Source organism: Equus asinus, chromosome 13 (assembly GCF_041296235.1).
Source record: "Equus asinus isolate D_3611 breed Donkey chromosome 13, EquAss-T2T_v2, whole genome shotgun sequence".
Classification (NCBI taxonomy): Eukaryota; Metazoa; Chordata; class Mammalia; order Perissodactyla; family Equidae; genus Equus; species Equus asinus.
Window position 1 is genome coordinate 9,413,330 of NC_091802.1, and position 15,395 is coordinate 9,428,724.

Here is a 15,395-nt window from a genome sequence, read left to right on the forward strand (position 1 = left end):
AGCGGAGAATCTGGGGCTGGGAAGACTGTGAACACCAAGCGTGTCATCCAGTACTTTGCAACAATTGCAGTTACTGGAGACAAGAAGAAGGAGCAGCAGCCAGGCAAAATGCAGGTGAGCAGCTCCCTGCACCCAGAGGCTGGCTAGAATAAGTATAACTGAAATCCAGGTGAGCACCAAGCGTATGCAGGGCTTTGTGCTCAGCGGAGATGCACAGCACAAGGACTTGCCCCACGAGTGCTTATGGGGCAAGGCAGGAAGTGGTCCCACCCAGTGGACTCAGCCTGTAGCACCAGCTCCATCAGTAATACCGAGAGACCTTGAGCAACTCCACGACCTCCTCTGGAGAAGGAATGGTTTAGGCCAGCGGGTCTCAAACTGGAGAGCACATCAGAATCACCAGGCAAGCTTGTTAACCACTGATTGCTGTGCCCCAGGCCCAGAATTTCTGGTTGAAATTCCTATCTCACATTCACAATCCTGATATTTTGCATTTCTAACATGTTCCCACTTTCATGCTGCTGGTCCAGGGATCATGCTTTGAGAACCAGTGGCTGGACAGTAGTTGCCAAACTGCTCTGGAGCCAGAAAGAGAAGCAATCATGGGGGATGAGGGTGAAAACTCTGTTTTCTATAGGTACTTCTGAGCAATAATTCTGATGAAATATTTTTTGCTACGTAAAATTTTTGTTGAGAACCACTGTTTCTATCATGTGATCTCTTGGGTGACTTTCATTGCCCACATTCTATTTATACTTCTGAACCCAAATATCTGTATTAGATGGGTCATGATGCATGCAGTAACAGAGGTATATATTGTACAAATCCATGATTTATGATGAAATATTATCAGAGAAGAAAGACAGTCTGAGAAATCAAGATGGAGCCCGGAATCTGGTGTGGCCAGAAGTTACTTTGATGCTATACTAACAAGACCCTCCCTAGGATGGGACCTTGAAGACTGCTCAGCTGGGAGGGGTTGGGGGGAGTTGGGCACCTCTGCACTGGCTACCAGGCTGGGCTGGTCCACATCTCTCCTCGGACCCTGCCCAGAGCACCCACACTTCTGAGTCATCAATGGGCTACTTCAGAAGTCCTAAGTCCTCTCTTTTCCTCTTCTTGTGTATTATTAGGGGACCCTGGAGGATCAGATCATCCAGGCCAACCCTTTGCTGGAGGCCTTTGGAAATGCCAAGACCGTGAGGAATGACAACTCATCAAGATTTGTAAGACCCAGTCCAATTTTCAACCATCCCCAATAATTAAATCTTTTCCTCAAATGTCGCATAAACTAGAATATACCTGGCCTTATTCCACCACCAAGCAATTCAGGTCACTCTACCCAACTGATAGTCTGATACACTTTGAAGAATGTGTTTGCTTGTGCCCGGCAGAGGGAAGACCTAGCTGTCCCTCCCAGCTGGTCAGCATCACCTCAGAGCATCCTGAAATCACAGTGATTCCCTAATGCTAAAATTGATCTCTCTAGGTGGGAACGTTTTAAGATGCCGAAGTCTGTTGAGCAATATCCATGGGCTTGTTAGCCACAGAAACTTTAGCGTGAATTAAGTTAGTGGATTTGAACTCCTCCGAGTCAGGAGGCATTGGGAGTAGGGAAAACCTGGTGAAAGCAGAAGAGCTCAAAAATCAGGAGTAAGTTGATATTGAAGATATTGAAGATGTGTTCCATCCTCCAACATTTCACTTTGGATTAGTTCCACCAAAGAGGCATTTACTTCCACACTGGCAAACAAACAAACATCCAGCCTTCTACCTAATTCCACTGGCCAGTAGAGTAAGTACCCTGAGGTCAAGCCATCATTTATGCCTGTAGTTGCAAAAGTGCATCAGAAAATCACATGTCTCAGGAGCTGGTAATTGCAAGCTTGCATTTTATTGTCACCTCTCAAAGATAAAATGGTCACTGATGAGAAAGTAGATACATCCATCGAAGACTGTGGCTCTAAGCTTTGACCTTTCTTTCTTTCCTTTGGTCCCCTATACATTGTCCATTTGCACATCTGTCTTTCCAGGTGCACAACTAAACTCTTCCGTGTGGAGGATCTGGATGCATGTTACACAGCAGGGATATGTTACACCTGCTTAGACAAGTTAGTTACTGCACTAACTAGGCACCAGCTTAAAGTGGAAGACAATGCCTTCAGGCACTCCATGTTTTCACTCCCACTGATTTAGTTCATAGGTCTCTCCTCTTGACCCTGACCTAGAAATCACGGTCATTCTGATTTTTCTGTCTACCTTCCACCCTCCAAACATGTGCAAGTTAAGAATGACTTTTATCATCTTCCATTAAGCAGCTACAAATCCTGAAGACCAAACACTTAAAATTTACACATACCTCCACTGAGCCTTTCCTAACTCTTTTTAGGCTTCATTCAGAAATATTGAGAATATTATTGAGTACGCACTACATTCCAGATTCTGTGGGTGAACAAGTAATGCCCTTAGGTATGCTCACAGTGTGATAGAGACCAAGTAAGTGAGTAATGTAAGAAGGGAGTGTACACACACACACACATATAAAATTTCACCTCTCGATCCCCAAAAACAGGGGAACCTGGACCCTGAGTGAGTCATTTGGGAGGCTGAGAACTAGGTTTGCGTGTAGTAAGCGGTAAGGGAAACTGAGGCAAGAAATCTCAGAAGTAACACCCAGATGCAAAAAAGAAGTCAGAGAGATGGTCCATCCAGGCTATCAATTCAAAGGTGTTATAAAGGTTTTGAGAATCCAAGTACAAGAGAGCAGGATAAAAACCAAAGAGACAGTCTGGAATGAGGCGGTCCCAAGCAGAGATCTGGGCATCTCTTGAGCTGTAGGAACAGAGCCAGGCACTCTGACTACAGCTACGTGAGTCTTGGCTGGCCTAGCTTGGGGACTCTGGGTACCAGGCAAACCCAGAGAAGGGAGGTCCTCATGCTTCCGGTATCACTTCTTCCCTGACCCTACACTTCCCGCCCATCTGTGGTAGTACCTAACAGAGGCCAGCCACAGCACCGTATAAATAAAATAACTGAGGTGTTTGTCAATCTGCCATTGGATAGGGGAAGTTCATACGGATTCATTTTGGAGCGACGGGAAAGCTGGCATCAGCGGACATTGAAACCTGTGAGTCCAAACATTCTATTGGGCATGCTGGTATTCGGCATCAGAGGTATCTCCGGCACCTGAAATCACATGATTTTTTGTTACTTTAGATCTCTTAGAAAAATCCAGAGTGACATTTCAGCTATCCAGTGAGAGAAGTTATCATATATTTTACCAAATCATGTCAAACAAGAAGCCAGAACTAATTGGTAAGTTCTTAGGATATCATTCTCATCTTCCAAACCAGTCACGTTGGATAAAAGCCCCAGAGTAAGTTGTGCATAAAATGCTAAAGGGATCTTCGTGTCTCTCAGACTTGCTTCTGATCTCAACCAATCCCTTTGACTTCCCCTTCGTGAGCCAAGGAGAGGTCACCGTGGCCAGCATTGATGACAGTGAGGAGCTGTTGGCGACTGATGTAAGCATTTTGTTTATTCATTTATTTATTTTTTATTTAAGCACAGGCATACCGAGTTTATGATCTGTGAGGCACCTTAGTGATCTAATGAGAAAACTAGGATGCAGAGATGCTAAGCAATTAGACCCGATATCTCAGAGAATTAGTACAGATTGCACCCCTCTCCACTCAACTCCGCTGCAGGAGACTCCAAAATAGGAATACAGAAAGTTCTCCAAGGCAGGCCTTCAGGCTGTTCTCTAGCATTTTAATTAGAGTCAATTTTTCGTGTATAAGGTTTTTAAAGGTTTTGTTGGAAGTTTTCAGGTTATAAAACCATCTACACAGTTCTTGAAGAAAATTTAGAAAATACAGCAAAATATAAAGCAGAAAAAAAAACAACCCCACTCTGTACAGCTGCTCTGTTCCTCCTGCTACCCACCACCTCGAGCTCACCTCTACACTCACCTCCTCTGCAGGCAGGTCAGGCCTCTGGCCTTTGGCTTTGGGGAGTGTCTGCAGGGTCAATAATTCTAATAATAATAGTAATAACTAAATGTGCTGAGCACTTGCATATACTAGGAACTGAGAACTGCATTTTCTCAGTTAGCCTCAAAAAGCCCTCCGGGATAGGTCCACCATTGCCCCCCTTTCACACAGGTGGACGCTGAGTCTTATAAATAATACATAATCTGCTGGAAGACACATAGCTTGTAAATGACGGAGTGTTTGAACCCAGCTCTGCCCAACCCCAGAACTTGCATTTTTAACTAAAATACACCATCTCTGCGCAATTAACCTCCACCCCTGCTAGCTCCGCCCTCACAGAAGGGCAAGAGCTTGTAGAAAGGGGTCTTGTCCAACATCCCAGGGACATTGCCCAGTCCCTGGCTTCTTGGCCTTCATTTTGTGACATTTCCAGGTGACACTAATTGTTTTAAGGCAAGTAGAAAATTTTCGCGATCAAATAAGCTTCAGTTAACTTAAGTCTAGTCATCACGTATTTTTAACCAGGATTCCCCAGCCTTTCCTAACTGATGAGTACAGAAAGGGCTAGTTAATGACCGATGCAGGGCCTACAGCCCTCAAGAAAGGCCCTCGTACGTAATTCTAAAAGTCACCAAAGGTGTCTCAAGTCCTCACCGTACATGCCCTGCTGTCAGGGGCTGCTCTTGTTCATCTCTGTCGTGGGGTTTTCCTGAGCTATGGCTTACGGCCAGGTAGAGGGGGATTGCTTCCTTCTCCAAGGACTGTGTTCTCCGAGAGGCTCCCTAGATGGTACTGCTTTCCCCTGGTTCCTTTCAGCATTTAGTGGAAGTTCTTTTTCTTTTAACCTACAGTGACCCCTCTTTTGGACACATATCTGCATCTGCCAGGGTGGGATATGGATTCAAGGGGGGCCATCAAGGCCTCAGAATCTCCTCCCCTTGGTCAGCTCCTGGCATGGATTCTTCTTCACCCAAAAGAAGGCGCCACGCCAAGAATGCCTCACTTCAATACCATGCTGATACTGACCTACTGGGTCTGTCCCACCAGCTCACCAGACAGGTCTAGAGGTGTTCCAGCCCTACCAATAGACATTGCTTAGGCTCAGGCTGCAAACCCTGCTACCCATCAACATGTATATCCCAGAGGATTTTCTAGTTGAAAGCTTTGTGGTGGAAGATGGAACAAATGATTATAAAACCAAACCAGCACCTGCTGTAGGCTTTGAAGGGACCCAGTGCAAGCTCCAGTCCCAATATTATCACATTCTGCCTGCATGACATGGGGCAGGTGACTTACCCTCTTAGGATATCAGTTCTTCACCTGGAAATTTAGAAAAATCTGTACCCCTATAGGCTTCTTATAGGTATTTAGTGAAATGACATATGGATGGTGCCTAACCCCTTGCCTAGCACATAGGGGGACTCTGCAAAAGTTTACTCCTTTCTCATTTGAAAAATGATGATATTTCCTTCAATGATCTTAGCTTCCAGTTCTAATATTCTGTGATGCCATGTTGTCTCAATTCTGAACAACACTGGAATTCCTGGATCACAATGCCAAACTCTCAAGCTATTGGACACAATTTCTCAAATACTATCCATGAGACCTCCTTCTCCCAGTGCCCCACAATGGTTCTCAATGCTTCATCTAGAAAACAGCCCCAAATCTATGTACAGTGGGAAAAGATTATAATCAGTTCTTATTGGATGGAAGAAAGCAGATTATTCACATTTTCTTCACAGTCTCCACCCACCCACACAAACACGTTAAAGGAATGGTTTTTAACTCCTAACTTACCATACCCCACCTGTCATCCACTTATTTAGGAAAATGCTATACAAGAAGGTGAAGTCTTTACCAGGAAATAGCTGCACTTGGCTCCCTGGGTCCTAGTGTGATGGCTGTCCTTTTTTAATTCCCAGAATGCCATTGACATCCTGGGCTTCAGCTCAGAGGAGAAAGTTGGGATCTACAAGCTCACGGGGGCTGTGATGCATTATGGGAATATGAAGTTCAAGCAGAAGCAGCGTGAGGAACAGGCAGAGCCAGACGGCACAGAAGGTAACCGCATCTGGGAAGGGGACTGGCTTTGACTCTCCAGCTCTGTTCACAAGTGACTGGGCCCTGTGACAGAAACTTGTATTCATGTCAAGAGCTGCTCTTCCAAAGTTGTACAAACCGAATTTGGGTTGTCTAAAGCTCATTGTGCATGCACTGGGGAAGTCCATTCACTCAGTTAAGGATTCCTATTGTGGCAAATCCTTGGAATACAGAAAGCACTGTTCTCAAAACTGAATAATCACTCTCCACTCTGCACCTCTCACCATCACTGTTTCCCTGTTATTGTAAGGTGGACATTTATGAGAGGTTATGAGTAAGTGAACCTCACTTTCTCTCTGTGCATATCAATATCAATATCCAGAATACTGTCCTCATCACCCCAGCCTAGGACAAGGCCTTTGGTAAGGTGGCAGCTAGGTGTCTTCCTCCCATCGCTGTCTCTTCCACTCTGACACCTGTTGAACTTGACCCTGAACCAAGGACTGGTGTACAAATACTCTTCCCCATGACTCTCACCTGGATGATCTCACCATCCTGTCACTGTGCTAACATCTGTGCCAATCTTCCTCCATTTTGTATGTTGGATGCCACCATAGCATGGCTTGATAAGCAGTGTGTAGGTCCACACCCAGGATTGGACCCTCTGAACACCTGGTCGCTGAAGAAGAGCACTTGAACCTTACTACTATGCCACTGGGCCAGCCTGATAATCTCTCTTTTTATTAACTCAAAATCAAGTGACTAGTAACCTCATCACGTAAGTGAAGGAGATTATACAGGAAATGTACACCAGGGGGCGCAAATCTTGTGTGCCATCTTGAAATCCTGCCTATCACAGTGGTGCATGCTAAGAAACAGGAGAGGAACTCAGTGTTCACAGCAGGAAGCACTTCTGACTGGGGTAATCAAGGAAGGCTTCCTGTGGAAAGGGAGGGACTGACATGGATTTTGAAGGATGGGTGGGATTCTAAAGGTGGGAGAGAGAGTGCAGTTAGGCAGAAGGAACAGCATGAGCAAGAGGGCAGAGGAAGGAATGTGATGGGGACTGAGGAGCAGAGAGTGGTCCACTTTGACTACAGAAGAGGATACATGTAGTGGATTTGTAAAAGATGAGAATTAAAAAGTGATTATTTTGGCATCAGTTTGGGAAGGCCTTGAGTGCTAGGATAAATGGTTTAGAATGTGTGTAGTAGGCACTGGAAGCCATGGACCCTCCAAGTAGCAGGAGAAGTACGTGTGACAACATGGAATTAATCTGTGAGCAGCCTCACCAAGAGTGTAGAACCTTGGGAAAAATGTATCAGGCTCCTCAGCAAGGGTGGACCGTATTGAAATTTATCATGGCAGAGTCCCAGGCCCTCTTCCAGCCCTGATAGCTATGTGTTCAGTGTTTAGGAGCAGAGAAAGCCTGGAAAAGGGAAAAGTGGGGCCTGTAATTGGATCTGAGCTCCTCTGCTGATGATACCAATCCAAGCTAACATTTGCTGAGTGCTTGCAATGCACCAGGCCCACTTCACAACCCAATCAGTGGGGTACTGTCACCATCCCCCAGTTTACAAGTCATAAAATTGAGGCATAAAGAAGCAAAACCAGAGCCAGCCCTGATGGCCTAGTGGTTAAAGTTCCATGCTCTCCACTTCGGCTGCCTGAGTTCGCTTCCTGGTTACGGAACCACACCACCTATCTGTCAGTTGCCATGCTGTGGTGGCAGCTCACACAGAAGGACTTACAACTAGGCTATACAACCATGCACTGGGGCTTTGGGAAGGGAAAAAAAAGAGGAAAGATTGGCAACAGATGTTAGCTAAGAGCAAATGCTTCCTTGCAAAACAAAAGAAAGAGGGAGTGAGGGATGGAGGGAGGGAGGGAGGGAGGAAGGAAGGAAGGAAAGTTGAGTAAAAAAAAAGAAGCAGCAAAACCAAAATCTGAACCCAGCGGGGCCGCCCCGTGGCCAAGTAGTTAAGTTCGCGCGCTCTGCTGCAGGCGGCCCAGTGTTTTGTCGGTTCGAATCCTGGGCGCGGACATGGCACTGCTCATCAAGCCACGTTGAGGTGGCGTCCCACATGCCACAACTAGAAGGACCCATAACTAAAAATATACAACTATGTACCGGGGGGCTCAAGTCACACTGAGGCGGCGTCCCACATGCCACAACTAGAAGGACCCACAACTAAAAATATACAACTAGGTACTGGGGGGCTTTGGGGAGAAAAAGGAAAAAAATAAAATCTTAAAAAAAAAAATATCTGAACCCAGGCAGTCTGACCCTAGAGCCCAGGCTTTCTGCCACTATCTGAGTCCATAACTCTTAAAAACAATGGAGATGCCAGCTATTGTGAAGATGAAATGAGCAGGATTTGGTGCCTGTCTGAACAGAGGCATGTCAGGGGTGAGAAGGAAGGATGTAATCATCCCACGCTTTCAAGTTTAAGTGACTGGGAGGATAGTGGTGCCATCCGCCTAAAAGGGCAAAGCAGGAACAGGAGAGTTTGAGCAAAGAGTAAAGCATGCATTTGGCCTCTTATTAAGTGCTTAACTGGTGCTGCCCTGGCTTTTCGTTAACTTGTCTCTCCAACCAGCAATACGGTGCTGGTCCCAACCAAGGAGGTGTCTCTGGGGAGCAGCATTTCTCTACCTTCTCAATGAACTCAATGTAGGGAGCCAGGTCCATCCGAAAGTCGACAGAACTCCCAGTGAACTATATGAAATTGCCCATATTCAACTGCCTTTGACCATCTCCAAAAACGTGAAGCCTGGGACAAGGTTTTGTACTTTTTCTCATCTTGCACAAATTAGGAAGGTGCTTAACCTATGTTGTTAATTGTGTAAATGGTGCCTCCTTTACTTATAAACCATTTTGTTATATTATCAGACTCCAATATTACCATGTATCTCTATCTTTTTTTAGTGAAATTTAAATATCAGTAGGTCAAGATCAACCTATATTTAAAGATTGCATCTAAAACACAAATTGAAAGTTCTCGAAAACCTGGGACCCTGGACTATGGGATTGAAGCTTCACTGGACAAGTCCAGGCCTGGTTCACATAAGAAAACATAAAAACATCAGAAAGGGTTATAGAAAACACTCTTAGGAGGACCCAGGGCCTGATTGGACACTTTATCAGCTGCTGTTTTTATGTGATGCTGTTTTTCCTCTTCCTTCAGTGGCTGACAAAGCTGGATACTTGATGGGTCTGAATTCTGCAGAAATGCTGAAAGGCCTGTGCTGTCCAAGGGTGAAGGTTGGGAATGAATATGTCACTAAAGGGCAAAATGTCCAGCAGGTAATGGAGATGCTGTGAATCCAATTGGCTCAGGCATTTTGCTATTTTAACCATCATCTTAAAGTTCTTTCAGTTGCAGGTATTAGAAATACACATGAAACTGGCTTCAGGATTAAGGGGGAATTTACTCTTAGACCTCAGGGATAACTCAAGGTATTTGAATTAAGGAGTGTCCACTGGGTGCCATGAGCCCTCTGGAGCCAGGCAGCTTCCCTCCACCTCCTTCTGTGGGGCTCCATGGGCTGTCCTCTCTCTCCTTCTCTGTTGTGTCCTCATTAGGCAGATAAGCTTTCACCATCTTTCCAGCTGTGGCCACCCCGTAGCTCCCATGGTTCCAGCCTCACCCTGAGCCTGAGACCAAGGTCTTTTGATCCCAACTGCAGACTCTCAGGCGAGACCCTCTGTTTAATCCAACTTGGATCAAATGTCCATGTCTGGTTCAGTGAAGTATGGCCATGGGCTAGAGTCACGTGTTATAACCATGGTTGTTAGACAACTATCTCGGTAAATAGGATAATTCCCAGAGAAAGAGGAACATCACGAGTTGGCAAACACCTCAAGAAATATTTAATATTAGGGTGGACTGTATGAAGTTGCCCATCTCCAACTGCTTTTGACCTTCAAGACATCAATTTCATATGTTTCAACTTAATATAACCATAAAAACACTAATTGGAGGGTTGAGTGACTGATCCTTCTTCAAGGTGTACAACGCAGTCGGTGCCCTGGCCAAAGCCGTCTATGATAAGATGTTCCTCTGGATGGTCGCCCGCATCAACCAGCAGCTGGACACCAAGCAGCCCAGGCAGTACTTCATCGGGGTCTTGGACATCGCTGGCTTTGAGATCTTTGATGTGAGTTGTTTGGCTAAAGGACTAGTCTAAAACAGCCCTTCCAGTTTGTGTCTGCTTTGCTGAATCCCCACTGGGTTTTCCAAACTCACTCCAACTCTTTGGCATCTGAAACACCCAGTTCAACAGCCTGGAGCAGCTGTGCATCAACTTCACCAACGAGAAACTGCAACAGTTCTTCAACCACCACATGTTCGTGCTGGAGCAGGAGGAGTACAAGAAGGAGGGCATCGAGTGGGAGTTCATCGACTTCGGCATGGACCTGGCTGCCTGCATTGAGCTCATCGAGAAGGTAGAGAAATAAATGCTGGTCCCCCGGGACAGCTCCTCCTTGGTTGGGACCATCACCTCTTTGCTCAAAGTCTTCCCTGCTAACAGACGGTGTCCCTAACCCCACTCTCCCAGCCTGTGAGCCTCCAGGTAGCTGAATCCCCTTGTGCAGAAAGGCTAAGTGTTTGGAAAGCACCCAGCATCCGTTCAGACACCTAAAGAGGTGCTTATGTGGCTAAGATCCAAGGGCTCAGTTATCCCCAAGAATGTGGATAGGAGACCAGTGGGGACTGTGGCATTTCATGCCTATCTGATTTGTCCAAAGATCCGTGGAGGAAGGACCATGGAGCAGTGGGGTTCTTAGAGGAACGTTACTATGAAAACAGCAGATGACATGAACTTTTAAAAAAAGAATTCTCATAACATTTTGACCACTGATCCTGTTGGAATGGGTAGATCTACTTAAGGCGGCTACTGAGAAAGCCAGACATTATTGTTTAAAGTTTTACTCAGATTACTTTATGGCTGAGTATGTACCTTTACATTTTTTTTTGTAAACCTATTGCTAAAAGTGAGCTACTTGTATAGGCACATAATTTCATTCTATGTTCTTCTTTTTTTTTCTTGAAGATTGGCACCTGAGCTATCTGTTGCCAACCTTCCTCTTTTTTTTTTTCTTCACCCCAAAGCCCCCCAGTATATAGCTGTATATTCTAGTTGTGGGTCCTTCTGGCTTTGTGTGGATGCCACCTCAGCATGGCCTGATGAGCAGTGCTGGGTCCGCACCCAGGATCCAAAGCGGTGCAACCCTGGGCTGCCGAAGCCGAGCGCGCCAACTTAACCACTTGGCCATGGGGCCAGCCCCCCACATTCTTCTGTTCAACAAATATTAATTAAGCACATACTATATGTCTAACACCGTCCTGTCATCACACCAAGCAGACCGACAGGCTTGTTCTTAGAGTGCTTATATGCCAATGCTCCTAGTAACAGAGGGACTGCACCAAAGAAGTTCCCTTTGGCTCCTGTAGACAGTGGAGTCACTGGGATATGATATTAAATGCTGAGGCATAGTCTGTTTTCCTCCTTCCAGCCTATGGGCATCTTCTCCATCCTGGAAGAGGAGTGCATGTTCCCCAAGGCCACAGACACCTCCTTCAAGAACAAGCTATATGACCAGCACCTGGGCAAGTCCAGCAATTTCCAGAAGCCTAAACCCACCAAAGGCAAAGCTGAGGCCCACTTCTCGCTGATCCACTATGCTGGCACCGTGGACTACAACATTGCCGGCTGGCTTGACAAGAACAAGGACCCCCTGAACGAGACTGTGGTCGGGCTGTACCAGAAGTCTTCGCTGAAGCTACTCTCCTTCCTTTTTTCCAACTATGCTGGTGCAGAAGCAGGTGAATTTTTTTTTTTTTCCTGTGGAAAGTTCTGTGTAATTACTCACAACCCAAAGCTGCTCATGAAGAACCAGTAGTCGAACATGAGCTTCAGGTGGAGCTTAATGTATTTGTCTGGCTCTGATCTCCATTTTTCTTTCTCCTCTTCTTGGTCTGCCTTAAGAGATTGAGTTCTATGGAGGTAAACAGGGCCTCTGGGTGGACACGATAGCCAATACCACATTCTTTAATGTTTCATCTTGTTTTGGTTTTTGCAGAGGAAGATTCGCCCTGAGCTAACATCTATGCCAATCTGCCTCTGTTTTTTAGTATATGGGCCACCAGCACAGCACGGCCGCTTGGGTTGTTTCTTTTAGATAAGAAAAAAAACATTTACTTGCAGAATATTCTTGAGAAACTTCAGTTGTGTCATTTCCAGTTACTTGCTCATTAAAAGACAATCGGGGACTCAGAATAAAAGGAAGGAAACTCATGAAAGAAACTGCTGTCATCAAGGGGAATGTCTGATCCTTGCCAACTGTTCAGGAGTCTTTCATGTCTGATTTCCAAAGGACAAGATTCCGCTTTGATACTGAGAGTCTAAGTTATACTCCTAGTTAAATGCCACCCACGTCCCACCTCACCCCATTCCCTCAGCGATAACGATGAACGGTCCCAAAGCTGAGTAGTTTGGAGACATGGTAAAAACAAACAAACAAGCAATGCTCAGCCCTGTTATGTCAAAAGAAAACCAAAACTCCCGTTTCAGGGAAGGGTGGTTTAGAAAAACTGTGTCTGGGGCCGCATCTGACACACCCTCTGTCTCTCTGTCTCTAGGTGACTCTGGGGGAAGCAAGAAGGGCGGGAAGAAGAAGGGGTCCTCCTTCCAGACCGTGTCGGCTGTGTTCAGGGTTGGTGTTCCCGCTGCTTCCACTTTGGGTGGTTTTTCTGCCCAGTGAGATGGCATTTGCTAAAATAAATGTGCTTGTTCTGGTTTGTGTCCTAGGAAAATTTAAACAAGTTGATGACGAATTTAAGGAGCACTCACCCTCACTTTGTGCGATGTCTGATTCCCAACGAGACGAAGACTCCTGGTGAGTAAGAATCCACCAAAACAGCGCTCCCAGAAACACGCAAAATTCTGTGGGTGTGCGTGCATGGGTGCTCGCTCGTGTGTGTGTGTGCACTTGCATATGTTTCCCTAAGGAAGGGGTTATAATCTTCCTCACTTCTCAAAGTAGCCTATGAAATACAGTTGCCAGAATTAGCAAATAAAAACACCAGATGCCCTGTTAAATTCGAATTTCAGATAAACAATGAAAAATTTCTTAGTATAAGTATGACTTATGCAATATTAGAGATTTACTTGTACTAAAAAATTGTTCACTGATGATCTGAAATTCAAATGCAACTGGGCATCTTGTATTTTATTTGGCGCCCCTACTATGAAATCATACCCAAAATATTGTATGTACATGTAGAGGTACCTTGGATCCATAACTTTCGTCAGGTTCTTAAAAGGACTCGTGGCTCCCTTCCGGCAAAGTGAAGAACCACAACATTTGGCAGATAATCAATCATCTTAGGTATTCCATAATTAAAACAGCATCAGTAATGACTGTTTTCTGAGCCTATACTGTATATCAGTCACTTTATTATATTATCTCTACCTCTGCAGAGTAAGTGTAATTATCTCCATTTTACAGACGAGAAAATTGAGAATCAGAGCCCACCTGTACAGATAGAGAACGCTGTGCACTACTGTAGCCCTTTAGCCACCACCCAGTCCTGATTCACAAATATTCTTAGAATAGTGCTGTGTTTCAGGGTCGTTGTCACAAAGAGAAGAACAAGCTGTCACCCAGAGCTGTGGTTACAAGGTAGCTCACTCAAAGCCGAGTTATTCTGTCCCAAACGTGTGCTTCCGCAGCCCGTGAGTAAGCGTCCTGCCCTGCGATGCTACAGATGAACAGAGGAATCAGGTGGTGGAAGAAACAGTTCCCCCTCCACCTTGCTGCTCATGGGAGCCTGCGCCAAGTACTTTAGCTTTCTGCTCCATGAAACAGGAATTAAAATGGGCATTTTACTCATGCATTCACATGGTTAGTTAGTTATTCACTCATTCGTTTATTTATTTATTTAATGAGCACTTATAAAGTGTTTACTCACTTTGTAAATATTAACTCCTTGAATCTGCCTTGGAGGGTTGCTGCGCGGATTAAGTGAGCGAGTACATGTCAAGCATTTAAAACAGGGCCGAGCACATTGTGAACGCTCAGTAAATGTTGGCTGTCAATTAGAATAATAATTATGATTATTACTCTTAGAATAATAATTATGAGAATAACATTATGTATAATGATAATAATGAGTGTGATAATAAGAATATTGTGGGAATTACTATTATTGTTACTGAAAACCAGAAACTTTAATTCCCCAAACAACCTGTCCTCTGTTTCATGGAATTCCTCTCCTGTGGAACACAGGTTCTAAAGTCTGAATTCCAGGCAAAATCAGCTGCACGAACTTGGCCTGCCTTGTCTCGGGCAGGCTGCCCCGCTCCCAGGGAGGCCAGCACAGCCAGCTTCTCCTCTAGTCTTAGAACAGAGCTGTTTCTTCAGTTAAGCATCAAACAAAATTGTTGCCTTGTATGTAGGTGTTTTGTCATAAAGAAAATTGGTTTCCGTTATTGCTGTTGCTGTTGGGCCCATATTTGCACAAATCAGATGTGCGTGTGGCAGGACTCTTCTGTGAAGCACCAGCAGGCAGGTGTCAGGTGACAGGAGGATGGACTGAACCTCTGTGGGGTCAAACTGTGCCTCTGGGAAACCCGTGGTTTTGTTAATCCACTGGATTACTTTTTCTTTTGATGTCAGTTTCTTTTGGAAGATCAATTTCCGTGAAACCTCTGTCCCTTCTCCTGAGTTTTGCCTCTCCTTTACTCTGGCACCTGTCTATTTTCCTTCCCATCTCTGGGAACAGACTAACGCGCTGATGCGGGAGCCTGGGTGACACCTTAGAAAGCAGCTGAGTGGCCCCTTCATCTTCCAGAACAGGAATGGAGACTTTGAGACTTCCATGCCTCCCAGGGCTCCCAGAACTGGCTGGAATCACAGTCCTGGATCAAAGTGCAAGCCGCTTTCCCCACCCGCAGGCTCGTTTGCACACTGTGGCTGTCCTCCCGCTGTCCTCCAGGGCTTCGCTGCACAGGTTCTCTTCTTGCCAACCGGAGCAGGAGCCCCTCGGAACAGGCTCCAGCCTCCATTCCTCTTACCCTCCGCTGTGGCAAACCTGAGTCCTGCTAAACGCCTGCTGTTGACTGGCCAGCGGTTGACTGACTGCTGTTCTCAACTGTAGGTTTTATTATTATTCAGGTATGAGGAGGCCAACAGATCAGGAGACGACTGCCACTGGAAAGATAGTTACTCACAGTGTCCAAGAAGAAGGGGCATGCCACACATGCAGGGCCACATGGGGAGGCACCAGGGCTGGTCAGGAGGCACAGGGAGCAAGGAGAAAGCATGGGCAAGGCCTGTATTGTGGTTTCTATGGA

At 45.6% G+C, this 15,395-nt stretch overlaps 1 protein-coding gene across 1 annotated transcript in view; it reads left to right on the forward strand.

Moving 5' to 3' along the window:
* MYH13 (myosin heavy chain 13) overlaps nucleotides 1-15,395 on the forward strand; it is a 47,721-nt gene that overhangs the window by 3,900 nt on the left and 28,426 nt on the right. Inside the window, exons 5-16 of the mRNA XM_070482141.1 lie at nucleotides 3-114; nucleotides 1,134-1,226; nucleotides 3,064-3,127; nucleotides 3,217-3,315; nucleotides 3,421-3,524; nucleotides 5,915-6,053; nucleotides 9,221-9,339; nucleotides 10,044-10,193; nucleotides 10,312-10,482; nucleotides 11,554-11,863; nucleotides 12,680-12,753; nucleotides 12,849-12,936. Of these exons, the coding sequence (XP_070338242.1) occupies nucleotides 3-114; nucleotides 1,134-1,226; nucleotides 3,064-3,127; nucleotides 3,217-3,315; nucleotides 3,421-3,524; nucleotides 5,915-6,053; nucleotides 9,221-9,339; nucleotides 10,044-10,193; nucleotides 10,312-10,482; nucleotides 11,554-11,863; nucleotides 12,680-12,753; nucleotides 12,849-12,936 (1,523 nt within the window). The remainder of the gene's footprint in view (nucleotides 1-2; nucleotides 115-1,133; nucleotides 1,227-3,063; nucleotides 3,128-3,216; nucleotides 3,316-3,420; nucleotides 3,525-5,914; nucleotides 6,054-9,220; nucleotides 9,340-10,043; nucleotides 10,194-10,311; nucleotides 10,483-11,553; nucleotides 11,864-12,679; nucleotides 12,754-12,848; nucleotides 12,937-15,395) is intronic.